Below are 25,700 nucleotides of genomic sequence, written 5' to 3'. Positions count from 1 at the left end.
CAAGGCAACTAGTTATCGTCATCACCCAGGCCCTGCATAGTCGCACCCGGTACCGGTACCTTATCAGAGTCAGCGAAGCCCAACAAAAGCACAGTATCAAACGGCTTACCTCAGGAAATGACCACCACCTATCAACATTTTCAATGAACTCCTTTCCCTTCTGCTTGCCGTATACAATGATCCAAGCGCGCTCAGAATTCGAAAGCGGATGATGGCGCCAAGGACAGCGGACTCCCATCTCACAGCGTTTCTTCGTAAGGTATGTGGTGAAGCAAAGTCCCAGATCATGGCGCTGCTCGGAGCCGTACATTCCTGGTGCGACCTTCCCGTTGGCGCCGTTGACGAAGCGCTGAGGTTTGGGCTTGCTGGCGTACGTGGTGAAGATACGGTAGTCGTAGCCGCGGAGGTCGTGGGCTGTCGGTGGGAACTCCTCTGTGTCAGCATCCTGGAGGTGCGGCAGGCCTAGCTTGGGCTCTTTGGCTGACTTTGCTGTACTGGGCGTTTGGCTGGATTTGCGGTGCGTTGACTGAACTGGTGCATGCTGGGCGGTCGGAATATGCGCTTCTGAACCTTGATGATGGCGGTGAGGCCCCTCGTGCGTCAGTTGTTCAGGCTGCGGAATCTTGCGCCCTGTGCTCATTCTCACTGCGGGAGCTATATCGTCCGTCTCCAGTGCGTCGTCGTCCCAGTCCACTTCGTCCTCGACGAAGTAGCCTGAACGCGAAGGCCCCTCACTAGACTGATCCCGATGATGTTGCTGTGCATCTTGATCTTGGCCGTACACATGCTGGATATGAGCGTCCAGTCGACTCGCATCTCTCATGCGACCGGTTCGGAAGGCGTAATCGGCAATGTGTCCATCAACAGCATCCTGCTTGGGCGACCGATACCTATCGTCATCCCGGTCACCGTATCGACCGGCCATACCCTTCGACTCATTGGCAGCAACCCCAACATCCGTCTTGATCTGGCCAACTCGAACCTTGCAAGCACGGGCAATATGTCCTCGTTCTCCACATCGAAAGCAACCCTTCTTGTCGGTGAAGGCGGCTTTACAATCAGCAACTCTATGGCCTTGACAATCTTAGCAAGGAGGAGTTGAGAGTCTGCAGTTACCACAAACCTTTCTTGTTACAAGCAAAGCACCGTTGGTACTCTGCCTTCTCTGGCCTCCGATCGTCTCGCTGCTGGTCCACCTCCACGGGCTCACGACGCAGCGGTGAGCGTTCTCGATACCGGGCTCGCTCACCACGGCGACCTTTCTCATCCCAGATATCCTGATGACGGGCAGGCGAACGACTGCGATCACAATCTCGTTGTCTTACTCGCAGTTCTTCTTCGGCCCGGGCGTAATCACGCTTTCGTACAACTAGCTGTGGACGGCGCCGACCTTGCATTCTCTCACCATCCACATCATCGGAACTTCGACCCCGAATTTCGCTTGCTCTGGGCGGGGGCTCGGACGGAGGCGGCGGAGGGTTGTTTGGACCATAGGGACCTGGTTGTACTGCGCAGTCTCGCATGTTGGGTTGCCGCGACATATGCGGGCAAAGTCAATGTAGATGGTACGTTAGCCAAGATCAAATGCGAGGTATCAAGCTGGTGTATTGTGGACCAAACGGCGAGCTCTGTTGCGTGGACGCAGTAAGTCTACGTGACCGTGTATTAGCGCACGGGCCACGAGCGTACTCACGCAGCGTAGTAACGAGGGTCTCTTATTACGTTGCGACGTCGATCTATTTAGGCTACAGGTGCTGTCACATGCAATTCGTCCTTCGATGCTGGTGTGCAAGTTAGGCGTTGGGAAAGTACCAGAACTACTTCGATGTCAAACAAAGTACAAGACCGATGAACCCGAAGACCTATAATCCCATTTCCGGATAGTCAATTTGTACAAGAACACACTGTAAATTGCGAGTCTGTGGATATGGAAATAGTATCATTGCATTACTTAACGGAAGGGGATATCTGAAAAGCATTTCGCAGAAAGTCGTAAATCGTGATAGAGGTAGACGAACAGCCAACATACAAACACCGAACTCTTTAAAAACATTACTGCCTGTGTACGTCCAAGAAACACCAAAGTGTGACGCATTCGTCAATTACCGTGGCCCATACGCCGGGTATGGAGGATTGGCATACTGCTGTTGCCCAGGCGCCCGCGCATAGTCCTGCGGGTTGTATGCATATCCCTGATGACCACTTTGGCCACTTGGCTGCCTCTGGTGACCATTGTGCTCTTCTTTTGTTTCTTCCATCGTTGGCAGCTCAGCTGCGAAGGCCTTTTGCTCTAGCCCTGGCGATCGCATACCTTCTGAAGGCGCATACGAACTGGGACGTGAGCTGGCGGTGCTGTGCGATGCGGTCGACCAGCGTGCATCTTGTGGCTGTGGGGAGTATTGCGATGGCTCAGAGGCAGAAGATGCGCGGTTGTCGTGAGGGGAGAGGTGGGATGGGGACGGCTGAGGGTGGTAGAAGTCGCCTGGTAGTTCCATTACGACGTCGTTCGTACCTAGGAGCTGCTTTGGCGGCACAGGAGGACCATGCTGCTGGGCGGGCTGCGCCCATTGTTGGCTTTGCCTGTGCGGTGACATGGGCATCTGGTAGGGTTGGGTTGGGGATGGCTGCGGAGGCGTGTGGCCGTAAGTAAAGCGATCAGCTGGATTGACCGTCTTCATGCGCCCATTCTCCATCATCGCTTGGAGCGCGCCCGAGTCGAGCAACTCCGCCTTCTTGACTAATCGCTCGATCATGATCGTGCAAGCTGCCTTCATTTCCTTCTTGACAAAGTTCATCATGGCGACGTTGCATTTGATCTCTACATCCTGTCGAATGTAGAGTCCCTCTGGTGGCGCGCCCGAACCCAGCTCTTTCGGCTCAGGTGGCTCGCCAATCTGGTTGCCGCCAATATGCCACTTCTGGCGCAGGTCGACGTTCGCAGGCGCATACGTGTGTGTCTGAAGCCCGAACGGCAGGTCGTGGAAGACACCGCGGAACTTGATTGCGCCGCTGCCCATCTTGCCAATGCCTGGTATGTATTGTATGCGCTGCGATATTTCGTACCATGTTGAGTAATATTCGTCTGCGGGGGCGTCGCGCGGTGCTTTGATGGGCTCGTGGCCGGTGACGAGGGGGTTCAGCTCGATGATCTCGCCGTGGCTGTGGAGGAAGTCGATTGCGAGCTGGCGCGGTATAAAACTAGGTATTGGCGTGATTTGCACATACTGCGTCTTCTTGCGCATCATATTCATGGCGGGCGATCAGTGTCGAGTAGGGCCGATGTAAGTGTGAGGATTCTGGGTCAATTGCTTGAGGGTACGATCTGAGAGCAGAAGCTGCGCCACGACGGCAAAGGTGGGAAGTAATAAGGACGTTGCTGACGGTACCCCTGCTTGTGTAGGTAGGTTTGCAGGCGCTGAGCCGTGGCCGGGTTGTCAGCCAAAGATCGCCGTGACGAAACGCGTCATGCACGTGCATGTGATGTCAGAAACACCCAAGATGCGCGAGTAATCTTCTTTTTCTTCTACCCTGCTGCAACTGATGCGATCAATGACTTGCGAGCGCTGTTTGCTTGACAATGCGGTCTGCTTTCGATCGCTTTCATCATGGCGGCCCTGTAGGGCGGTTGGCGCCCGCTGTGGATCAGCCTAATTATAGGCTTGCAGCTTGGTCGCCGGCAACTATCAGCTCCATGCAGGTGCTGGTGGGGGCAGGAAATCTGAACTTCATCAGCTTCTCACCGTCGCAAGCCATACATGGCTTCGAATCACCAAGCCGAAGCTCGACACATGCCGCGACGCCAGTGCTGATGTCCTTGGTGCCTTTCTTTGCTTTTGCCTAACGCCGGAATCGTCACCTTCCGAAGACGTAGCGTGACTGCGCCAAGTTGTGCTCCTGGGCGGACGCGACGACTGGCATCCAAGCGGCTGAGCCTAGGACAAATGATCCTACTGTCGTTCCTCTAGTCCGATGCCACGTTCACGGCGGCGATGGACCCTTGGGAGTTGAGATGGGAGAGATTGAGATCCTCGACGAGACGGCATAATCATGTTTCGGAAACAACAAGACCTGAGGCATCAAATCTCCTCGACCCCGCGGAGCCCCTGGACGCCGGCAAGTATGGGAGTGTAGCCAAGGGTTCAAGAGTCGCGGGCTGTCGTTCTCGTGAAAGCGCAGATGGCTCGCATTGATAAAGAGTCAAGAGTGTACTTTCTTTTGACGATCTTGGTAGCCTGTTCGGTCGTACTTGTAGCAGCTAAGAAAAGATCCCTTATTGACATGCAACACAGGGTCGATGGAAGCAGGACGATGCATGAACGCTACTGCTACTGTGCTGTCTGTAAACCAAGGGAGCGTGTTCTAGTGGCATTCGAGACGTGCTGGAGTATCCACAGGAACGATCTGGCTGCAAAAATGAAAACAGAAACAATGCAGATGCGTGAGAACGAAGATGAAGAGCGGAGGGTGGGGAAACATCTGGGAGGAAATCGCAGAGTTTTGTCCCTGCCTCTGTCGAGACCCTGACGCTTGTTTGGCTCGATGGGCAGGAGCTATCGCGACCTCGACCGTGGTTCGTGCTATGCGGCTCCTAACGGCAACGGCACAACGCTCTGCCAAAGAATGGCTACCAAACTTCAGTCTTGCGGGTACGCTCGCATGTCGGCTGTGAGTCAAAGGCGAGTATACATCCCATCAGCTGCGCACCTGCGTTGCTCAACCACTCATCTAAAACATGAACACACCAACTTCCAACTCAAGCACCTTCCGTGAAATAGGCCGAGGCTGCTGCGGCAGCATCTGGACACTCGCAGACGCCAACTGGGTGATCAAACGCGAACTCATGCATACGAACCGCTCCGTCTTCAACGACCAAATTATGCACCGACGAGTCATCGCAGCAGACACCACACACACGTTGCCTGTGCGAATACCGCAGTCTTATGAGGTCCTGGAGGCTGATGATGCATGGTGGGATAGTAATCTCTCTCGCTTTCCTCCGGGCGAAGAGGTGAGCAGAAGCTATAGGCAGGAGAGAGTACCTGCTGTAGGATTACCCAATCGCGAGATGCTTGTTGACAAGTACTGCCGTGAGTCGTTGAGGGATGCCACAAGGAAGAGTAAGAGGGGTGAAGATTGCCTTATCAGGCTGTACACAGGGAAGCGGAGACCAAAAGGACGCCCGCCAGGAATGTTCTTCAATCTGCGCAACTACGGTCTTTGCGTTGACCAAATGGAAGAGCTAGGTCTGGATCCTGTGTCTATCGCGAAGGCTCCCGCTGAGGCGCTCGCGCACTGCTATTGGAAAGCCGAAGTCGATGCGAACGATGTTGAGTTTGTGCTTGCGCCAGCTACCGCTACTGTTACAGTCGACTCGTCAATTCCCATCTTCAGACTGCTGGACCAAGGCCTCGTCATATGGATGTTGGACTACGACTGTGTACGTCACATGACTCAAGACGCTGACGGAATTGCCCAAGCAGTCCACGCATTCTGGCGCAACGACCCGTACTTTCCGCGACCCTTCGCGTACGGCCATACGAGTGTTGAAACTGAACTGTGGCAAGCGTTTAAGGCGCATTTCCTGGGCGTGAGCAGGCGAATGTTGATAGATAAAGAGAGAAGTGTAGGTGAGAAGATATTGTACCTCCCGCAGGAATGGGTGATGCAAGTCGAAGCTGAAGGAAGTCGGCGTGCAGCAAGGCAAGAAGAGCGACGTGAGTGAATGGAAGGGGCGACATTGTGCTCCGTGATTCTGCAAAGCCAAAATAAGAGGTGGAAAAAAATGAGCAACGACCTGAGTCTCGAACTCGGCTGTTTGATTGCGGAGGGCCCAATGAAGGGAAGAAACGGGAGGGGGCCCGATGAAGGGGAGACGGCGGGGGACCAAATTGCTCTTCGGCCGCAGTCGCGTTTGATGATTAATTCGATAATCGGGTATCACATGTACTGCATGAGATGTCGGTGTGAAAATGGAAGCTAGAAGGTGGAGGAAGCAATATAGAGATAATGCTAACGTGCACTCCGGTGATTGAGCCAGCAACTAGGAAGGACGCCACTCTGAACATCCTCGCTTCCGTAAAAATCCAGATCAGTCGTTCATTCGTTCGTTCATGGCCTGTATTGTTGCTCATCGAACGTAAACGCCCTCCCGATCCATATCACTGCCCTGACACAACAATATTCAACACCCTCTTTTCCTTGACTCGCCTAACCTCCACCCACCCATCCTCCTCCAACCGTACAATCTTCCCATCAATACATATCCTCCTCCACCTTTCGTCCTCTTCCTTACCCTCAAACTTAATCCTCAACCCATCGATACTCTCGTATCTAACGTCCTCATCGTCAACATGTTTACCCCCATCATACGCTTTGTTCATGATACCCATGACCTCATCGCCACTCCGCGGGGTGAAATGAACAAGATGCAAACTACCATCTAGGGGTTTGGTAGCAGGGGAGATGCAAAAAGGTTTCTCGAGGTGCGAGACCATGCTTGCAAGGACGTACATGTGCTCTTCTTCCGGTAGACTAGTCCACTGATCTTCTTCTCTCAAGACGGAAATTTTGCCTTTGTAGGGATGCGGTGGTGACCCATCAGCTGGGTATAAAGCTTCTTTCGCGGCCATCTTGAAGCGTTCGACGCCGTGCTTGCGGTACTCGGTTGTGTCGCTGTCGCCGACGAGGGAGGCGTGCATGCCCCAGGATGCTACGACCGCACCATGTAAGATTCCATTACCCTGCGAATCTTTTGGTAATGCCTGCTCTTGTCGTGCTTCGTCGACGAGGAGGCGTGCGCCAGGGGAGAACGTCGCTGTGAAAATGGGTAGTGGTTTTGCTTCCCATGATGTCAGAGCGGGGAGGCCCCATGTGTCGTTCCCTCCGGCGTTGATGGAGTGATAAAGCGCGTTTGCTGTTCCTAGAGGGAGGATGACGACTTGTGGGGGGATATATGTTTGTGAATTTGGTGTTTCGGACGAAAGACCGTTCACAAGGTCTACGATGCCGCCGTCTCCTGAGAGGAGAATGATGCGGATAGGTTTTCCCTCATTGGCGGCTGGAAAGAGGATGTTGTCTGTGATCTCCAAGATGCTAGTTGGCGATTCCGTGGTATGTATTCTCGTCTCTTTTGACCCCTTCTCCCCATATATGCTTTCAAGGATCGGACGGACCGCGCTTGAGAAGAAGTCATCTGCGAGTCCATGACCGGAGCCACTAGAGATGATAACATGGGTTTCGCGCTGTTCTGGTAGGAAGAATGGGAGTTGTTGATTGCGAGGTCGTGTTGATACGTTGATCAAGAAAGGTGGTCTCGTGAGATCTTTGTGCTCTTGCAATGTAACAACAGCCTCTGACTCGCCGTCGACGCTTTGAGTCGTGAATACGATCTTGCGATGCTGATCGTCCCCGCCAGATCTGTCCATGGTGGATGCCTTGACCTGGTGCGATGAATGATTCGGGCGGACTTTTTGGTGTAGTGCGATCGCGAACGAGTAAGATGATGATCAATGTAACTATTGCCAGAAGTTGATCCGAGGGACAAACATCCAGATCTCACGGTATGCAATGTCACCCACTTCATGGTGTGGAGATAGGCGTGATAGGCTCGCTGCCCAATCGCGCAATCCCACCTGCCCCATTTTTCGTTACGGTAGACGCTAGTCCGCGTGCGTCATCTTCAATAACGGCCTCGTCGTGAGACGAAAAGCACGCATCAATCTGAAACTTTTCTGCCCAAACAGATCTTGATGATAGGGGCTAGACATTCCTTCCCGTCGTTGTTAAGATCGCAAGGAATTTCTCCGTCGTATTCACAGTTGTTATATTTGGGCAGCGGCGTCAGCAAGGGTTACGTCATCACTTGGCGATACGAAGCAGCCGCCCGGGCTGGAGGAACTCAGCCGCGCCTGTCAGCTACACCAACAAATTGACATTGCGGCGCAGCCAGCCGACGTCGCATTCTACGCCTGTCGGGATACCATCAGGCCCATCGCCTCCCGCTCTTGGAGACACGACTGTCCGCCTCAGCGACAGCAAACCCATCGGATCCGCGCAATCGCGCCCACCATAAGCAAACCGCACATGCGACCCTAATCCCTCCCCACAACAACCCACACGACCACCGCAACCATGAACGGCTGGCTAGTCTTCATCATAATCCTGCTCCTCCTCCTCTCCTTCTCCTACTTCGGATGGTACTTCTACGCCCGCTGGAACGCATCCCGCAATGGCCTGCCACCACCCTCCATGAACCCAATGGTAGCCTTCAGCCGCTCCTCTGACGCTGGCGCAACCTCAAACTACCCGGGTCCTGCCCCCACCGGCATCAAAGGCTGGTTCGACACCCAAGTGCGCAAGTTTAAGAACAGAAACAACCGGTACACAACGGGGAGCGGCTACGAAGACGCCGGCTACAGCGGAGGACGCGGCGTCGGTGGGGGCCGCGGCGCGGGAAGTCGTCTTGATCCTGATGAGGCGTGGAGTTCGCGCGTGGGCGACGAGGCATACTACGAAGAGCAGGAACTTGGTCTGCATGAACCTGCGCCTACCCACGGTGGACAGACCGCGAATCCTTACGCCAATCCTACGCCGTACAACAACGCCGAGCCAAGTCGCGGTCGTAGCCGCACACGCGATTCGTACGATGAACATCTTGATGCGCAGAGTGGGAGGAATCCGTTTGGCGACGACAACGCGGCGAGTCTGAGGGGTGTGAGTCCCAGACCGGTGCTCGATGCGGACACAAGTTATCGAGGTGGTGCCACCGCGACTATGCCGAGCGTGAGCAAGCATAGGAAAGCGGGCAGTGTGGACAGTGTCGAGAATAGCCCGACGGAGAGCCGGAGAAGTGTGTTCAGGGAAGGGTTGTAACGTGATGGAGAGTTTGGACGAGGATTTTTTGATATTATACCTATGTTGGACTGGACTGGTGTTTCGAACTGGGGTCTTACTCTCCGGAATGGGCTTGAATGATATTTAGTTGCATTTCATAATCGGCGGGCATTGCGTGATGTCAGATTGACTAACAGCACATAGGAGACAAGCATCTTAACAAACATTTGACAGCAAAGACCAAATAAATGTTACCTCTCGCACGTCCGGGTCAAACACTGTTTATCCAGAACTTTATCCTAGACCAATATTACCTCACGTTAGTCAAGATGGGCAACTATCTCTCTCGCCCTGCAAAGAACAAGACACCATCCAAACTTTTAGCCCTCTCGCGCGAACTCCGAAACAACATCTACGACAGGATTTCCCGCGACCTACAAATTGAATGACTCTGGGATACCCAGGGGTACAATGATACCAGTTACGCTACTTTCGACGTGGTCAAAGTGGCATTCCAGAACGCGCCGGAGCCCGGCGTACTAGAGGCATGTACTCGTCTCCGAAAGGAAATGCTGGAGCAGGATCAATTGCTCAATAAAGCGCTATCCGTGTCCATCACCATGATGACTCGCGTGACAAAATCACTGTCTCCAGAGCAGATAGAAGTACAGCAGGAGAAAGATAACACCACCCGCGCCCGTATCAAAACCGCGTTCCGCAATGTCCATCACGCCATCCTCTGCATACAGCATCTCACCCCAAGTCCACCCTGGGGACCAAGCAGCACAACTAGACTCCTCCGATGGTCTTCCCTCGGCATACCGGTATTACAGACCTTCCGCCTCGCCCTGTGTAAGTCTTTCACTATGCGGGATGAAAAGCTTATCCGTCAGATTCTACTGCGCGGTCCGCAGAATCACACATTCACTTCTATTACAGCGCCTCCTCTGGTGTTGTTGCAACGGGGTTGTGGGCTGCGCATTGGATTTGACTCGTGGAGGGCGGAAGAGGAGGTTTGGCTGAGCTGGCGGTTTCAGCGGGTTCTGCGACATGGGGTTTGTTTGGTGGAGGTGTATATGTATGCGAGGGAGGGGGAAGGGAGGGAGTGTCTGATGTATTGGACGGTGGAGGACATTGCGGAGTATTTTCCTGTTGAAGGGTGTCCTGAGGCGGTACTGGGAGACGTAAGCGGAGCAACCGCTGAGCGGCTGCGAGGGTATGAATCGGAGGTGACAAATCAATTTGAGCAGCGGTGGGCAACGCGGAGTGGAGATTGGGTTGCAGTGTAGTAGATCCTTGATCGTTCAGTTTGTTCCATAGATACAACAGAGGTATATCAGGTTCCAGAAACCGCTACATGATTGAGCTTACTCTATAACGCATGCGATTCGCTTCTTCGAAAACCTAAGAAGACCTAGGATGCGTCTTATCAAAAGACGCATCTTCCCCAACCACCACTCGATACACCAGACGTGCATACAGATCCGCCTGTTTCGCCTTGTCCCCCAACTTCAACTGCTCAAGTGCCAATCGTGCATGTAGGAAAGCTTCCACCAAGTGGTCCACTATATGACCCCACCTTGTGACCACGAAAGCTGCGGGCGTGCGATCGAGCCCAGTAGTGCTGAAGCCCAGAATCCGGAGGACATTACCCACTGATTCCAGGCCTTTGGCAAGATCAGGCTGTCTCATGTAGATTCGGGTCAACAACAGTTGCGGATCCCAGAGCAGGAGTCGAGGCACCTCTTCCGCCGGACGAGCATAGGTTTCGTTTAGCGCCTCAAGCAAACGTTGAAATTTTGCATTGAAAGCATTTCCTCTCGACGACGACGACTTACAGAGTCGATCCAACTGCTCGAACAAGGTTCGCCGCTTGGTGACTTCAGAAGATTTAGTACTCTTGATGTCCTCGCACAGGGCACAGTTGCAGACGAAACCCCAGTTCTTGAACTTTTGACCAATCTTGGAAGTGTAGTCGCCATCCGGGGCCTCGTATGGAAACGACAACTCCATACCAGCTTCCATGTCTTTCTTCGCGCGTACGATCATCATGTCGCCGATGAATGACCGACGGACGTTGCCGAGACAGTTGTGGTTAATGTATGAGGCTTTGATCCATATGCCACAGGAATGGTGTGCCTTTTCCTTCGATTCCTTGTTATCTTTGAGCATTTTGTAGCTATTCAGGCTTGTGATAGGACTACCGAAGACGTTGAGGGTCATTGTTCGTTCGACGAGGAAACTGAAAAGTGAAGTGTTAATACCAAGTCGCTTGTCTTCGGGTTCAGGACGTACTTACGTGTCTACAATTGGCTGTCCATCAACGGATTCTGCATCAACAGCTCCATAAGCGCCATGATAGAGGTCGGTGAAAGCAGAGGCCGTTGAATGATTTTTGAACGTTTTTTGCGTGATCAGCTGAATGAGATCAGCCTGGCCGCCCAAGAAGCCTTTGTCCGTCTCGACGTTCATTAAAAGAGAAATGCGTGCGTTGCCTTCGTTCTCTTCGTCAACATGAGCATGGCTGAATGCTTTCTCGCAGAGGAGCAGATCTCCAACTTTCACGGGCTTGGTAACAAACAAGCCACGGCCTTTCCCTTTCACTTTCCGAACCTCCAGCGGACCCACGTACGTAGCATGATCGAGATGAGGAGGACGATACTTCTTTGCTTCGGCTTGGAGAAGTTTGAAGTCGAATTCACCGGTGCTACTCTCAGCACATCGACGTTGAGCACGAGTAAGTGTGGCAACTGCTTCTTTGTTGGCCGGGAAGTGTTCGCAAAGTTTTTCGAGAGTTTGACGGCAATCATCATAACGAGCGAGATGGTAAAGTGCCTCAGCTGCACGGAACACTCCTTTCTCCGACGGCTCTTCGCTGAAGGATGGGTAGCCGGTGTCAGCAAGCGCAGCATCGTATTGTTTGGTTTTGAGGTATGCGAGTGATCTGTTCCGCCTGATCACTTCGACTTCTTTGGGCATAGCTGTTTGGGCTAGAGCGTCCGAGTACCTGGCATGTATATTAGCACAGTCACTTGTTCAATGTAGATCCCACTAACTTTTCGATAGCTCGCCAGTATCTCCCTCTCCCTACGAGTATGTTCCCCTCCAGCTTCAATGAATCCGCTGTTCTGCTCATCTCTCGCAGTCTCGGTCTCCACGACGTGGGAGTCATGGTTTCCTCGTCGGTGAGGAATATGATATCGGAAAGGTGATCCACTCGCAGACTGTAGTCTCCAGATGCCGTAACCTTGAAGAAGGGCTCTTTAACAATAAGTATCGAGCCCTTATCGACGACATCAACGGCTGGATGACTGGTCTCATCCTCCTGCTGGTACATTTGCAATAATGTGACATCCTCGCGTTCGTCTTCCACGATGACCAAAATTGCTGTCATGCGATTCGGCGGCGTGATGGCTCTCAACGTCAGATAGCGACCGCGGTGATGCGTCTCAAGTAGGAGGTCTTCGATCATGATAGACTTCAAATCGTCGAGAGGGGTGGTGCAAGGTGGATAAGCTGATGGAACGAACGACGACTGTATCTGTTGTTCGCCATTGCTACTAGCCCTACCACTCATTCGTACAGTTGACATCGACGCCATCATGAACTCAAACAGCATTTTGTCTCTATCTTTGCGATCGCGAGGACGCTGGCCTTGCTTGCTCTTGGCGTCCTGGAGCACGCGCCTTTGCTTTTGCATGAACTGCGCATATTGATCGATGTCTTTGCAAACATCCATTGCTACGGATAGCGGAGTAGAGGAAGTCCGGCAGGTTGGAAGTGTTTGCGATGCGTGGGGATCTGGAGCACCAGAAATCGGGGTTCTAGGGGCACGCTCGTTGTGCTTTAGAGCGCTCTTACACAAAGTGGGGCAGTCGTAACTAACCCGACCGTGATACGTTGTTGAACTATCTAGAGTTCAAGAGGATAGCGGGCCATGTATACCCTTGGATGCGCCCTCGTTGAATTTTACATGGCGCGTCAGCGCGCGCCTAAGTGCAAGAGGATTCGTTGGCTAAGAGCGTAACACGTAGGTTTGTACCACGCCACTCATGCGCAGAGACGAACGAGGCTGTGTGTAACACCAACCGGAAGCATCAACCCGCTATGCAAGATGCACGCTCGGCCCGGCAAGCTTCGGAGTAGGCTGAGCAGGAACATCGGACCGGAATATGGCGTGTCGAGAATTGCATCCCATACATCGTTCATGTGAGCAAGCATAGATATCGGAAACTCTTTAAATCTCTAATTGCCGTCCGGCCAGTTGATGAACAAGCTATCGGTCAATTCTTTGAGCAGCCTTCGTTTCAGTTCCTCGTCTGAAGGCACCAGCTCATCATCAGGGCCATCTATGAGCTCGGCCGGCGCTGGCTGCGGCGCTGACTTCGATATACGAACCAGATTGCCTCTCTTGCTGTATTTGAACCCTCCCGGTGGGGGCGGTGTTCCGGGTCGTGGCAGCGGTTCGGGACTCTCCACTTCTCGTGGCGGACATGTGCGGTTGATGCCGTAGAATGTAAGATGTCTTCTTTATTCTTTCTTTTCAGCAATGTATTTGCCTGGTATCCGCATTTTCAAGTAGCCGTTTCCTAAGAAGGATATGCCGAGTCGAACCTCCGTATCTCCAGCACCTTCGCAGTCTTTTCGAACGCCTTGGAGGGGTTGCACTCCAGATGGGAGTTTGACCAGGTTGAGGGGAAAGTGCCAGTCATTCTTGAGACCGTTGAGAGAAAGCTGTGCAGTGGCTTCTAAAATAGTCCGTACAGCCCGTAAACGGAGCTGAAGAGGGTGCAGCTTCAGCGCATAAGTTGTACTTCTCCTGCAATGCTTATTTGTTAGAGAGCTCTATACTAAATAGCATAGTAAGAGAATAGAGGCAGGTGGTGCCTGTAAAGGAAGCTTTCCTCTAGCTTAGTGTTCGTTACGTGTTTTAGAGCTAGGCTTAAAAAAGGAAGAGCTAAGCCTAATAGAGGCGTACTGACATCTTGGCGGCTTGTTGTCCAATGAGAGACGAGCTTAATGGGCCAATGAGAAGCTGTTTCTTCCAACAATCAAAGCCCTAGGAGGACCAACCGTAATATGCAGCTAAAGCTGCAATCAAAGAGAGCGCGATACCGTCGCTATGCCCTTCAATGACCAGTTTCCCCGAGTTCCACTGACGGAAGTTAAACCGCCCCTGGTAGATCAATGCTCGATTATCGACTTCGTGAAGGTCTAAGATAGTTGGGAGAGTAGAGATCCCATTCGCCTCGTACGTTACCAATTTGCACTTCCTCTTCCTCTTCCTCCTCGCATTGGGTTCCGATCGCTAGATGTCTATGCGCACTCTCGACGCGCTTCTCATGCTCTTCCTCCATCTTGATGGCTGCATCATAGCCATAACCTTCAACCTCGAAATCGGCGAGATCTGAGTCGTCGGAATCTGATTCGTCCGACACCGGTTGGCCGGCATTGGTTAGAAGTGAAGACTCGAGCGCATTCTTTGTTCATTTTGTGGCCTCCATTGGCCACTCTCTTGGAGTACTGAAGTTCGTATTCTCCTGCGCGACTCTCTTGGCCGTGTTGGCGTTGCCACTGGCTGTTGCATCATCGGTTGCCTTGGGTTTGGGAGCTGGTCACGGCGATTCGATCCGGCTTGATGTTCTTGGTCGTATACGCACCTCTATTGGGCGGCATTGCGACCCATGAGCATCTTGACAGGTGTGGGAAGCGTGGGGTCGCGTCCACGGCGCTTGTGTGATAGGTGGTGATTACGTCATCTCGTCTCATTTCATTCCTGTTTGGGTGGACAAGACAAGGACGCCTCTTCTTCTGCACTCAACACGTTCGTCAGATCAGCAGACGCATTCGAATTATACCAAAGATATTTTACTCTCTGTTCCTTCGAATGTCCCACATCTGCTGTTCTCTGCTCTGATGTGATCGAGGACGTCCCAGATTTGCGGCTTCATGTTTGCTGGAAAAAAAAACCACAGATGCCAATGCAATATCTCGGATCGATTTAAGATTTAATTTAGATCCAGGATCGAGTTCCACATGGTCTCGCAACCAAGCTTTGATGACATGGATCATTTTGTTGCAGATGATAAGCAAGGTCATGATGTCAAAATTGATAAGGAATCCATTCCCCTTCGTGGCGTCTCGGTACTTCTCAAGTGTCTGGAGAGAACTGACTTCTTATTTACGATGCTTGCATTGCTTTGACGTCCTCGATTCATGTTCCAACCGATGTCGGACTACGCGCTCCAGAAGCCAGATCGGCTCGTTCTCGTTTTCACCGTTCTCGTCCGTCTTCAGCATGACCCTTTTGAGGCCGTGAAAGGCGGAAGCCTGTTTGATTCTCATGTGAGACTGCTTCGCCCTGGCAGTTTTTCTGTCAGACTGGTAATCGATCATCACCTCTCTCCTTTCGTCGTGATCGAAAAGATGGTCTCGGAAATATACGTTGTACGTGTCTTTGCAAACAAACGTTTGCGGCGAGAGCTTAAAGTCATCGAGATCGTACTAGCCCCTCTCGTCTTTATGGGTAACGCCGTTAGTCACTCGATCTTCGAACCCTTGGAGAAACTTGATCACTTTGTGGTGGCTTTCAAACTCCGAAAAGTCTTTGAGAAAGGCATCATCAACCCGTCTCAAGATCTCAATGGCGACGTTAGCGGTCGTAGCTGCTGTGGTGAGCGCAAGGCTACGTTACTTGTATCGGCGCCAGGTCTTGTAAACGAGTAAACGAATTGCTATCATGTCTTTGAGGAAACAGAACAGCGCAAAGCCCTTCTCACTCTTTCGATCGGCGGACTTCTTGATGCGGTAGCTTCGGCTCTGCGTGTCTGTCGACCCTGAAGGCACGTAGCCCAATGGCGTATCATGCGCGTGAACTAGACTGAGGTGTTCGAACAGATTAGATGTGCGACTATGCATACATGCTCCTTTCTCGCGTTCATTCTTGGTTTTGCCTGCTGTCGGCGCTTTCAGCGCGCGATAATAGTAGTCGAGGATGTCGATGAAGGACTGATAGCTTTCATTATCGATGTCGTCATCAGCGTCTCGCTCTGATTTCGTTTGATGAAAGCCCGCACATTCCCTACGAGCGGTGATGACGCTCCACAGGGTAGCTTCGATATCGGTCGGCAAATTGATCTTGGCCTGTGCGAGGATGTCGACCAAGGTCTTGAAAGCATGTAGAGGAACCTCGCTCACACGGTTCTGGCGGTCATATAGTCCTCAGGAATCTCTGCCTGATGTTGCTACATGTGAATGACACACCACAAAAATATTTACATGTTAGTAAAGCAGTGCAACAAACGCGTCCGCTGAATCTGTGAGCATGTTTGGTTTCATCGTGAAAACGGGCACTAGTTCGTTCGCACGATCGATATACAACCTAAAAGATCTTGTATGCTAGCAGGTGCTAGACGGTGCCACGGAGTCCCCAGCTATCTCTTCCAACCGCCCTCATCTGCTGGAGCTACTCAGTCATATCAGCCGCAACGATACCGAAATATGTTCAGACTGTGGTCTTCTTGTCAACGAATGCCTAACAGAGGAAGTCTCGACGCTTACCATATCTCTGCCTAGCAGTGATCTATCGTCCGATGCAGTGTGCGGAGGCGGTCTCGCAGTATTGCGGATAGGGGCACCCGTAGTTCCTCTGCCAAACGCCATTGACGCAGACCTGAACCGCGTTACCGCCGGGGGAGCACCTGGTTGCGGCGCGGTGGGAGCATTTGTCTGGCTTTGATCCTGAACTGGCGAGAACGGGCACGGTGATGGTAAGGAGGGCCAGGACGGCGAAGGTTAATTGCGCGGGGGTCTTCATAGTGTCGACTTCCTTGATGTCGGAGTTCTTGAGGTAGGTGCGAAAGTAGATTCAGTTGAGAACGGTGGGTGGAAAGTGCAGTCGCAGATGGGGGAATGAAAAAAGACAGAGCTGAAGGACTGGTGATGTGGGACTCGCGCGACAGTGAATGCTGTTCGTGTGTGCGTGAAGGTGCATTCTGTGACATCAGCGGTATGGCGACGCGATGCACGTTAACTTGGCTGTTGTACTTGAGGCAGGTGCGTTCGACCTGACCAATCTCGTCATACCCAGGTTCAAAGGTCTTGGAGTACATCAGTCTGATAATGTTGCATACTTGATGAAGCGCTGAAGTGTGGAGGTGGTATACCTAGTTTGAGGCATACCTCGTTCGCGATCATGTGAAAAGTCTAGAGTTCTGAATGCGGACGTCGGGGCCCGTCTGCCATCACGAAGACATCGGAAATATCGTCAACGAACCTCAACCGAAGCGGCCCAACACACTTAACGTCGCATTACCCTGCAAAACTCAATTCTGTTACCTGACTAGGAAGGTTTCTGACAGGTGTGGATAATTTCAAGGTGTTTTCTCGCTCCTGCTCGTCGTGGAGGGCCTGCAGACCGCGCCCTCGAGCCGACAGCATTATCGTGCTTTCATGACTGGAGGCAGCCAGGGTCATTCTTAAGACAAGATTAATGTTCTTGGTCTCTAAAGGGACTAAGTGCTATAGACCTTGTTCGGATCTGGAGGGGTCCTGGATATGGTGTGTAAAGTCGCCGCCAATGACATACGAACCATCACGACATCGTTGGCCAGAGCTAGAAGCTTAACATGCTAGTTTTCGGTGTATGGCCGGACCCGTCGGAAGATCAATGATTGTTACGCAGCGATGTCCATCATCTCGAGTCGTTCTTACCCAATCCACTAGCTTCCTTGGCGGACAAGGGTCTCTCCGCGCATCGCGAATTTCCAGTCCGACTATCATCACCAACATCAACAACCCACCTCCGCCTTGCACCCGCCATTGCACCTCACACAACACCCACAATGAATCTCTCAGCATTCCGACCGGTCTTCCGGCCCTACAAGCCTGCCCAAATACTCCAAGCGACAAACATCTGGCAAAGAACCGCACAATGGACATGTCCGCAGCAGCAGAAGTCGCAACGAGCAGCCTTCTCATCAACACCGAATATGCAGAAGAGGAGTAAAAAGGGACCTGGAAATGATCCCAGGATAAGTACGTCTCTTCCGCCTCACAACCCCATCAAACCTGCCCCATCCAATCGATTCCACCCACCCTCCTCCGGACTCAAAAGACAAAGCTAACACCCCCCACCAGCAAACATCCGCTACCACCTCTCCCACCCCCTAACCCCGCGCCCACTCCACTTCTCCCGCAACCGCTCCCTCCGCCACTGGACAATCCACCGCGCCTGGCTGCTCTTCCTACGCAAACGCCGGTGGGCCGAAGAACGCGAGTTAGAACGACAATACATGGCCATGCGGTCAGCGTGCGAACACCTGCGCCTCATGGACAACAACGGCAATCTGGTTAAAGAGGAGGAGGCTGGTGGGCGGGGCGCTGATCCGAGCAGACTGGGTACGAAGGGCAGGGAGGTGGGGAGGTTGTATAGGAGTGCGATGCTCAAGAGGGGGATCTGGGGGAGTGTGCCGGTGGAGTATGGGAGGGTGCAGACGGATTTCCCAGCGAGGGAGGGGTGGAATCATGCGTGGACGAGGGATTAGGCTCGCGAGCGATAGGGATGTACCATATGTGTATAGCAAAAAGACGGTCGATGTCATTCTTGGCATCTTTTGTACATGGTCGCGTCACGTTTCCGGAAGAGGAAGAAGTGTTTGTATGATGTCTCGATTGTGAATTACTGCCTTCTAGTTGCCAGACTTGCCAATCATTCCTCAAGAATATACAACTAATTGCCAAAGTAGCCGAATGAGTGGACGATGAAGGCGCTTTCTCGTCAATCATTAAGCCAACATCTTCAGATAGATAGAGCCCAACAAACGTATGTTTCCAACTAGCTGTCAGAAGCCAGCCTTTTCTCTTTCGCAAGCTCAATCAAAAAGAAAGGTAATGTGTAATGCAGTTATAAGCGCTCAAACAAGACAACGCCCTTGAAGGATAAGAAGAAGAAAGAAGAAAAGAATCGAGAGCTGAAAATTGAAGAGCCCCAAATGTATCGTACCAACTCCAGTTTGTCGTGACTCCGCCCAATGCAGTGTGTGATATGAAGATAAGAAGAAGATATAAGATGCAGCGAGAGACTCTTGATGAAAAGTCTCACAGAACAACGCATCCGCACCCAGGATTCTCCTTCTTATCCACACTCAGCAGCGCGGCCCTCGTCGCCGCTTCAAAAACATCGTCCACGCCATCCCCCGTCAGGGAACTGCATTCTAGGTATTTCCTCGCGCCAATCATATCTTTCATATCTGCGCCTTGTTTCGGTGTGATAAACCGTAGACTCTTCTTGCGCATTTCTTCCTGTGCTAGGGGGTCATCACGGAGATCTTTTTTGAGGCCGACGAGGATGATGGGGACGGTGGGACAGCGTTCGCGGGCCTCCTCTGCCCACTTGTGCTTGACGTTATCGAGGGAGTCGGGGGAGTCGACGCTGAAGCCGATGAGGATGACGTGCGCTTTGGAGTAGGCAAGGGGACGGAGGCGCTCATAGTCTTCTTGGCCGGCGGTATCCCAAAGGGCGAGTTGTACGGATTTGCCGTCTACTCTGCAGTCGGTGACGTAGTTTTCAAAAACGGTTGGGACGTAGCGCTATGACAGGTTAGGATTTGGAGGGCGGGTTATCGGTGGATGTATTGGACGTACTGTTGGAAAGTATCCGAGAGTGAAGACGCTCAGAAGACTAGTCTTGCCGCAAGCACCGTCGCCAATAATGACCAACTTCCTAAAGACACAAGATCAGCATACTGTGCGGGTGAAGGGTGCATGGTGTGACAGCGTCGGCGTGACCGAGAGTGGATGTTGGCGCAAACAAGAGGATGGGAGTGCAGTGCATGACCAAAAAGAGGAAGAATTGAGCGCGAGTCGATAAAAAAGTGGACATGGGGAGCATGTAGGGTGGCCTATTTTTAGTCGGACGTGTCGTCGGACCGGGTGCGCCAATGCAAGCTATGGCGCAAAGCCGGGGTGCCTCAGCTCCAGGTCTTGGTCGTACCATTGCAGGAAGGAGAAGTAAAGCAGAATTTGACGGAGAAATTGGAGAAATTGGAGAAATTGCTGGGGAGACGCAGAGATCTTGTCGTCAGAGTAAAGTCGGACGGAATGAAATAACGTTGGGAAAAGCAATTGCGCGCGTAAGAAAACGGTCGTGAGCGATCGACATGAGATAAGTTTTGACCAGGGTCCAGAAAGTGAAGATCAAACGTACCTGCGCATTACAGGCTCGCCATTCTGCTGCTGCTGTGCCATTGTGGGGAGGTGTTTGGGAAAATGCCGCAATCAGCGGGAGTCTTGTCCGGAGATGCTGGGTCGTGTTATTGGCCGGAGGAGCGCGTTCGCAGTTGCGGTCGTGGGAGAGTGGGAGTCGAGGGGGAGTGGTGAGCGGGTGGGGGGATACAGTGAAGTAGCCTTGTTTGCGCGAGGGTGTTGTCGGGGTAATGCGAGTGTAATGGCGCGAGCGACGTGTCTCCGGCGGTTGTGAGTCGCGACGGGCGAGCGAGAGTATCAATGGCGCGCTGGGGCGGAGAGAAGCGACAGACTACCAGCGGAGGGGTAGTGAGTGTCGGCGGGTGGGTGTCGAGGTGAAGGTGAAAGTAACGGGTGTGCCCTGCGACAGCAACGGGTGCAATGGGAGAGAAGCAAAAAGCGGTGGTGCAGTAATGAAGTGGACGGGCCGGTGTTTAAGAATGAAGCTTGGGGGACGATCACAGCGGAGACAGGCACGAGCTAAAGCTACAGACGGCTGGGCTGGGGGACGGGGGACGCTGGCGTGTGGGCGGGTGCGGTGAACGAGAGCGAGTGTGTTGAGATACGAATGAATGGCCGTCGCAGAGCACTTGCCTGCACAGCCTCTCGCCCAGTTCCTTCCGTTCCAGAAGACGCCAAGACGTGGCACCTGCGGCAGTGCGAATCGCAACATCGGTACCACAATGGGCCGTCGACCATCAACAAGAGGCTACGACAGCGCGGCATGTGCTAACAAGACCCGAGCACACGACCGCCAGAGTGAACGCCCGTCTACCGCGACATCCCCCGGACACTCGCATCTTCGCATCTCCCGCATCTGGTGTGCGTGACGGCCCCTCCAATTCCTCCACCTCCACCTCTCACTTTTGCTCCCCGAGTGGCTGTACGCTAGTCTTCCCGCGCCATCGTCCGAGCTGTCACCCACTCGACTCCCCAGACCCGCGCTCTAACTCGTCGTGCAGCAGGACACAGCGACACATATCCCCCTACATGGCCCAGGGAACACGCGGGCCCGCCCCGGCTCAAATGCCGCCCAACGGCACTGCGACCCACGATCCCACCCCGACCGCCGTCAACCGCAAGAAGCAGAAGCGACGCGAGAAGGAGGCCGCCAAACGAGCCGCACAGGAGCCGCCTGCGCCTGCGCCCGCGCGGAATGGCGTGTCGCCTGCCCGAGGGCCCCCAGGCCAGCAGCAGTACGTTGACCCGGAACTGGACGAGCCGCCATATGACGAGGGGGAGTACTACTCGGACGAGGAGTATGAGCACACGTACGGCACAAATGGCGACTACCAGCAGGGCTACGGCCATGCCCCAATGCGCAGCGCCCAGGGCAAGAAGACCCGGCGGAAGAAGAAGGCGCCCTCAGCACCCCCTCCGCTGGCCTACACCCAGCACGTCGCATCACGCCTCAGCCCCGCACCCGGCCACGCCATGTCGCCCACCCACTCCGTCGCGCGATCCGGCTCCCGAGGCGACCGCATATGGAACACCACGATGCAGGACGAGCGGGACCGCATACGCGAGTTCTGGCTGTCCCTCGGCGAGGACGAGCGCAAGTCGCTCGTCAAGATCGAAAAGGAGGCGGTCCTGCGCAAGATGAAGGAGCAGCAGAAGCACTCGTGCAGCTGCACCGTGTGCGGGCGGAAGCGCACCGCCATCGAGGAGGAGCTGGAGGTTCTATATGATGCATATTACGAAGAACTCGAGCAGTACGCGCACCACCAGCAAGACGTCGGTAGTTTCATTCCCGAGGCTAATTATGGTTATGCGTCCAGTGCTCCTCACCACCCGCGCCCCATGCTGAACCCCCACCCACCCCCCGGCCCCTACGACGACGACGAAGAAGAGTACGACTCGGGCGAGGAAGAGGAGGAAGATTCCGAATACGACAGCGAGATCTCGTCAGAGGGCGGCTACAGCTCAGGCGAGCGCAGTCTGCCGCCGCCCGAGCCCTCAGACTTCCTCCAGTTTGGCAGTAGTCTGCAGGTCAAAGGTATGCCCGCCCCCTACCCGTGCTGGGAGCATGCTGATTCATCCTTTTAGGTGGCATACTTACGGTTGCTGACGATTTGCTCAAGAACGATGGGAAGAAGTTCATCGAGATGATGGAGCAGCTCGCTGAGCGTAGGATGCAACGAGAAGAAGATGCTCAAGTCCAGGCTCACCCCGGCGCCCAGCACCGATCCTATAGCGGCCACAGTCACAGCGCTCCTCCGCCCGACGAAGACGACTACGACGAAGAGGGCGAAGACGAGGAAGAGTACGACGACGACGACTACGAGGAGGACGAAGAGGATGAGGAAGTGCGTATTCTAGGCTGGACTATCTATCTGCAACTAACCCCGCCTAGGGCGCCATGACCGAGGAGCAACGGATGGAGGAAGGCCGGCGAATGTTTCAGATCTTCGCAGCGCGAATGTTTGAGCAGAGGGTACTCCAGGCGTATCGAGAAAAGGTGGCCGCGGAACGACAGCAAAAGTTACTCGAAGAACTGGCAGAGGAGGATGTGCGGAAGGATGCGAAAGAGGCAAAGAAAGCAAAGGAGGCCCAGAAGCGCAAGGAGAAGAAGGATAAGCAAAGGCAGCTGAAGGCGGAGCAGGAGGCCCGCAAGGAAGCCGAGCGAGCAGCCAAAGAAGCCGAGGCCAAGGCCGCGGAGGAGAAGCGACTGGAGGAGCAGCGGAAGAAGCGAGAAGAGCAGCGCAAGAAGAAAGAGGCCGAACGCAAAGCCCAGGAGGAAGAGAAGCAGCGCAAGGAGGCCGAGCGTCTGAAACGACAGCAGGAAGAGCGCGAGCGGCAACAGGAAGCAGAGAGAAAAGCACGCGAACAGAAAGCCCTTGAGAAGAAGGCCAAAGACGAGGCGAAACGAAAGGAGCGGGAAGAGCGGGAAGCGAGGGAGAGAGAAGCGAAAGAGAAGAAGGCGCAGGAGGACAAGGACCGCAAGGAACGGGACTCGAAGACCAAAGGCGGCAAAGACCAAATACGTAAGGAGGACCAAGCTGCCGCTGCCGCTGCCCACAACGCTATTGCTGGTGCGAAGAAGGCCTCACAGCCAGTAGCTGTCGCGCTACCTCCTCAATTGCTAAAGCAAAATTCGTCTACGGGAATGCCATCGCCGCAGGTTACGCCAGCTGTACCGAAGGCTCCAACTCCTAACCGACCGCGCCAAACATCACACCAGACCTCCCACGGCTCATCGCCAAAGACTCCCCATGCTACTCTAGGAACAAGCAAGTCGACATCTCCAAGCTCCCAGTTGCCAAATCAGTCGATACCAAGGTCTATACTGACGAAACCACCAATCCAACAGCAAGGTCTAGGGACTCCGCATGGGCAGCCGTCGTCTCCAATGCCTCCTATGGGACCACCGCCGGGCATGCAAGGGCCGCCAGGACTGGGTATGAACATGCCTCCAGGCTTGAACGGCTTCCCTGGTCATGGATCCATGATGCCTGGAATGATGGGACCACGTCCAAACATGCCGTTCTTCCCTCAGCCAGCGCCCCAGAGCTTCCGTGGATTTCCACCACCCGGAATGCACACACCAGGTGCACTTCCAATCGGCCGTGGTTTCCCGATGGAAGGACCGCCAGGCTTCCCAGCACCTCCAGGCTTTACTGCGCCAATGCCGTCCGCCTTTCCGATGGGTATGCCGACGCATTCGCGGCAGGGCTCGGGATCTTTTGAACGACTCTCAAACGAGAGCCCCATCACTGGTCCTCAAGCACAACCCATACAACGGCCAACGCCTATCAAGCGCCCTTCAAGCGTGAAAGCGGGCGATGAACCCGGACAGCAGGGATCTGATGTAGACGAACTTGCGAATCACCTAGGCAGTAAAGCGCTACTGGACGACGATGACGACATCCCCGAACTGCCTGATCGACGCCCAAGCATGCAACAGCACGGCTCAGTGAGAGCGCCCTCATTCGGCTTCGCAGACATACCCGGGTCGCAGTATGGATCGTTCGGCGCACCAGGCGGCGGCAGCATCTGGGGCACGCCACCCCTACAGGGCTTCCACTCCGGCGCCAACTGGGGCAACTCGCCCACCTCCAACATCTTCAACAGCCCCTTCTCCATGAACACCACGCGAACCCTCGAACGCAACGCAAACGAGCAGCGCATAGTCTGGCTCCGCCGTACCATCTGCGCCGCATGCAAGACCCTCGCTCCCCGCGCCTCCGACGCAGACGGCTACGTCGACGCGGCCGAAGTGCATCGTCAAGTCGAGGCTTCGCGCGGTGCGATGGATCCTGCTGTTTCGGTTGATGAGATTAAGGAGGCGTGCGATATCCTTGATGTTACGCATACTAATGGCGGTGGGAGTCTGCAGTACAAAGAAGATGCCAATGGCATGTTGTCGCATATCAAGTTTAGTGATGGCGCGATACAAGCGCCTCCGAGCTCTCTTGGTGAGATCGGTAGCCCAGTTCCTGGTCACAGCGTTCTTGTTGGTGGGTTTGGGGGCAGGTTTCCTGGATTGGGGCCGCAGGGTTTCTGAGATGTTGGACTCATCTGTTCTGTTGGGCTGTCCCATTCTTTTTCTTTTGGCCGAACAGGTCTTGTCAGCCTACGTATGCTGAGTCTCTGTCTCTGTTGATGAAGCTCCTCCTTCATACTTGTTCCTTTGTAGATGAGAGACGAGTTGTCGGTCTAGTCTAGTGTCTTCCTCTTGTGATTGATGGATGCCAAGTCGAGGTAATCTAGCTGCTGAGGGAGTGCCATGATGGGATTTCGATGTGCTCTGCATACGGTGACGTGGTGATGTTGTTGATGTTGACGTTCATTATCACGATACTAACGATACTTCTAACTCGAACATCAAGGCAATGTCCGGGAAACTTGATACATATACAGGAACCACTCTGAGAAGAAGGTGACTTCGAGTAATCAGACGCTTCTCCGTAGGATTTTCAGGTCTTACTACTGTGAACAGGTTTCATCTCACGATCTATGATGTACCAATGTCAATACGGCGAGACTTCGATATACGAGAAATCAGCTATAGCTATAGCAGCGACCGCACTAATCCTACGGAGTACGGTCAATTACAAAGGAACCTTTGTTACACTAATTTTGGGAACACCATGTGATCATCAGTCGCCAGGGAGACGTCAAGAATGATCTCGGATCATATTATCTAAGAGAGTTGGAAGATTGTGACGGGACCTCATGTATTCTGCCATATGTCACTTCTGCTATGTCAACAAAGCGTGTGTTGGACTCGAAATTGTTTGGCTCTAGAATATAAGCTGCCTTAGACATCACCAGCATCGTTTCCCAAATTTGATGTTTGCCCCTCTTGTCCATCTGATGTCATGGGTCAAGAAAACCGTGTAGATAGACACCGTTCTACGTAGTTCGACGTTGACGGGTAGTGTCGGACGATCTCCACCCAGTACACCGGAACACAGCACGTTGTGGCAACGTTGTAAGAGGAGCGGTCAAGCTCGCCGCCTCGTACCAGTGTCGCAAAACCCCGCAATTGCGACATCCCACCACCTCGCAGAATGCATCTAGCTAGAGTAACGTAATCATGTAACATCGGACAGACGTTCAGATTATTGAGTTCCAGCAGCCTCGTAGTCTGGTCAAGCAGACGTCGAGTTCCTGCGCCTTCT

At 53.5% G+C, this 25,700-nt stretch overlaps 10 protein-coding genes across 10 annotated transcripts; 5 read left to right on the top strand and 5 right to left on the bottom strand.

Annotated features, from left to right (window-relative positions):
• Positions 1-17: 17 nt before the first annotated feature.
• BKA58DRAFT_299583 (uncharacterized protein) lies at positions 18-1,502 on the bottom strand (the record flags this gene model as incomplete). The annotated part of the gene is made up of 4 exons (XM_046166908.1): positions 18-59; positions 110-489; positions 571-1,074; positions 1,124-1,502. Coding segments are annotated over 4 exons (1,305 nt in total), but the record flags the coding sequence as incomplete, so codon positions are not given.
• Positions 1,503-2,102: 600 nt separating this feature from the next.
• On the bottom strand, positions 2,103-3,245 carry BKA58DRAFT_414563 (uncharacterized protein; the record flags this gene model as incomplete). The annotated part of the gene is made up of 1 exon (XM_046172496.1): positions 2,103-3,245. The coding sequence occupies one exon, from the start codon at positions 3,243-3,245 to the stop codon at positions 2,103-2,105; it is 1,143 nt and encodes a 380-aa protein (XP_046020717.1).
• A 1,383-nt stretch (positions 3,246-4,628) lies between these two features.
• On the top strand, positions 4,629-5,940 carry BKA58DRAFT_49539 (zinc finger protein-domain-containing protein). Its single transcript, XM_046175376.1, has one exon. It carries the CDS (start codon positions 4,733-4,735, stop codon positions 5,720-5,722), a length of 990 nt encoding a protein of 329 aa, XP_046020716.1. The 5' UTR covers positions 4,629-4,732; the 3' UTR covers positions 5,723-5,940.
• BKA58DRAFT_49540 (ATP-NAD kinase-like domain-containing protein) lies at positions 5,941-7,706 on the bottom strand. The gene has a single exon (XM_046175377.1). It carries the CDS (start codon positions 7,422-7,424, stop codon positions 6,159-6,161), a length of 1,266 nt encoding a protein of 421 aa, XP_046020715.1. The 5' UTR covers positions 7,425-7,706; the 3' UTR covers positions 5,941-6,158.
• A 1-nt stretch (position 7,707) lies between these two features.
• BKA58DRAFT_49822 (uncharacterized protein) lies at positions 7,708-9,136 on the top strand. The gene has a single exon (XM_046175381.1). It carries the CDS (start codon positions 8,131-8,133, stop codon positions 8,869-8,871), a length of 741 nt encoding a protein of 246 aa, XP_046020714.1. The 5' UTR covers positions 7,708-8,130; the 3' UTR covers positions 8,872-9,136.
• BKA58DRAFT_49566 (uncharacterized protein) lies at positions 9,055-10,178 on the top strand. Its single transcript, XM_046175379.1, has one exon. It carries the CDS (start codon positions 9,402-9,404, stop codon positions 10,119-10,121), a length of 720 nt encoding a protein of 239 aa, XP_046020713.1. The 5' UTR covers positions 9,055-9,401; the 3' UTR covers positions 10,122-10,178.
• BKA58DRAFT_49551 (uncharacterized protein) lies at positions 10,179-12,835 on the bottom strand. Its single transcript, XM_046175378.1, has 3 exons — positions 11,889-12,835; positions 11,132-11,839; positions 10,179-11,074 (listed from the first exon to the last, which is right to left on the bottom strand). Exons 1-3 carry the CDS (start codon positions 12,569-12,571, stop codon positions 10,237-10,239), a joined length of 2,229 nt encoding a protein of 742 aa, XP_046020712.1. The 5' UTR covers positions 12,572-12,835; the 3' UTR covers positions 10,179-10,236.
• Positions 12,836-17,611: 4,776 nt separating this feature from the next.
• BKA58DRAFT_49284 (uncharacterized protein) lies at positions 17,612-18,627 on the top strand. Its single transcript, XM_046175373.1, has 2 exons — positions 17,612-17,868; positions 17,971-18,627. Exons 1-2 carry the CDS (start codon positions 17,676-17,678, stop codon positions 18,375-18,377), a joined length of 600 nt encoding a protein of 199 aa, XP_046020711.1. The 5' UTR covers positions 17,612-17,675; the 3' UTR covers positions 18,378-18,627.
• A 147-nt stretch (positions 18,628-18,774) lies between these two features.
• BKA58DRAFT_49315 (GTP-binding protein rho2 precursor) lies at positions 18,775-20,223 on the bottom strand. The gene is made up of 3 exons (XM_046175375.1): positions 20,039-20,223; positions 19,477-19,555; positions 18,775-19,422 (listed from the first exon to the last, which is right to left on the bottom strand). The coding sequence occupies exons 1-3, from the start codon at positions 20,077-20,079 to the stop codon at positions 18,931-18,933; spliced, it is 612 nt and encodes a 203-aa protein (XP_046020710.1). The 5' UTR covers positions 20,080-20,223; the 3' UTR covers positions 18,775-18,930.
• Positions 20,224-21,102: 879 nt separating this feature from the next.
• Positions 21,103-24,580, top strand: BKA58DRAFT_324720 (salt tolerance down-regulator-domain-containing protein; the record flags this gene model as incomplete). The annotated part of the gene is made up of 3 exons (XM_046167976.1): positions 21,103-22,072; positions 22,123-22,382; positions 22,430-24,580. 3 exons carry the CDS (start codon positions 21,103-21,105, stop codon positions 24,578-24,580), a joined length of 3,381 nt encoding a protein of 1,126 aa, XP_046020709.1.
• Between the last annotated feature and the right edge of the window lie 1,120 nt (positions 24,581-25,700).

This window comes from Alternaria rosae (assembly GCF_020736505.1).
Source record: "Alternaria rosae strain MPI-PUGE-AT-0040 chromosome Unknown BKA58scaffold_11, whole genome shotgun sequence".
Taxonomy (NCBI): domain Eukaryota; kingdom Fungi; phylum Ascomycota; class Dothideomycetes; order Pleosporales; family Pleosporaceae; genus Alternaria; species Alternaria rosae.
Note: the sequence above shows the minus strand (reverse complement) of the source record. Positions and strands in the feature narration are given on the sequence as shown.

Bases quoted from the DNA above. Each gene is read 5' to 3' on its own strand.
- BKA58DRAFT_49539 (XM_046175376.1), top strand. From the start codon at position 4,733: ATGAACACACCAACTTCCAACTCAAGCACCTTCCGTGAAATAGGCCGA.
- BKA58DRAFT_49540 (XM_046175377.1), bottom strand. From the start codon at position 7,424: ATGGACAGATCTGGCGGGGACGATCAGCATCGCAAGATCGTATTCACG.
- BKA58DRAFT_49822 (XM_046175381.1), top strand. From the start codon at position 8,131: ATGAACGGCTGGCTAGTCTTCATCATAATCCTGCTCCTCCTCCTCTCC.
- BKA58DRAFT_49566 (XM_046175379.1), top strand. From the start codon at position 9,402: ATGCTGGAGCAGGATCAATTGCTCAATAAAGCGCTATCCGTGTCCATC.
- BKA58DRAFT_49551 (XM_046175378.1), bottom strand. From the start codon at position 12,571: ATGGATGTTTGCAAAGACATCGATCAATATGCGCAGTTCATGCAAAAG. The intron at 11,840-11,888 runs GTTAGTGGGATC...TATACATGCCAG, and splicing joins TACTGGCGAGCTATCGAAAA to GTACTCGGACGCTCTAGCCC. The intron at 11,075-11,131 runs GTAAGTACGTCC...TTCACTTTTCAG, and splicing joins GGACAGCCAATTGTAGACAC to TTTCCTCGTCGAACGAACAA.
- BKA58DRAFT_49284 (XM_046175373.1), top strand. From the start codon at position 17,676: ATGAATCTCTCAGCATTCCGACCGGTCTTCCGGCCCTACAAGCCTGCC. The intron at 17,869-17,970 runs GTACGTCTCTTC...ACCCCCCACCAG, and splicing joins TGGAAATGATCCCAGGATAA to CAAACATCCGCTACCACCTC.
- BKA58DRAFT_49315 (XM_046175375.1), bottom strand. From the start codon at position 20,079: ATGGCACAGCAGCAGCAGAATGGCGAGCCTGTAATGCGCAG. The intron at 19,556-20,038 runs GTACGTTTGATC...TTGTGTCTTTAG, and splicing joins GGCGAGCCTGTAATGCGCAG to GAAGTTGGTCATTATTGGCG. The intron at 19,423-19,476 runs GTACGTCCAATA...AACCTGTCATAG, and splicing joins CTCTCGGATACTTTCCAACA to CGCTACGTCCCAACCGTTTT.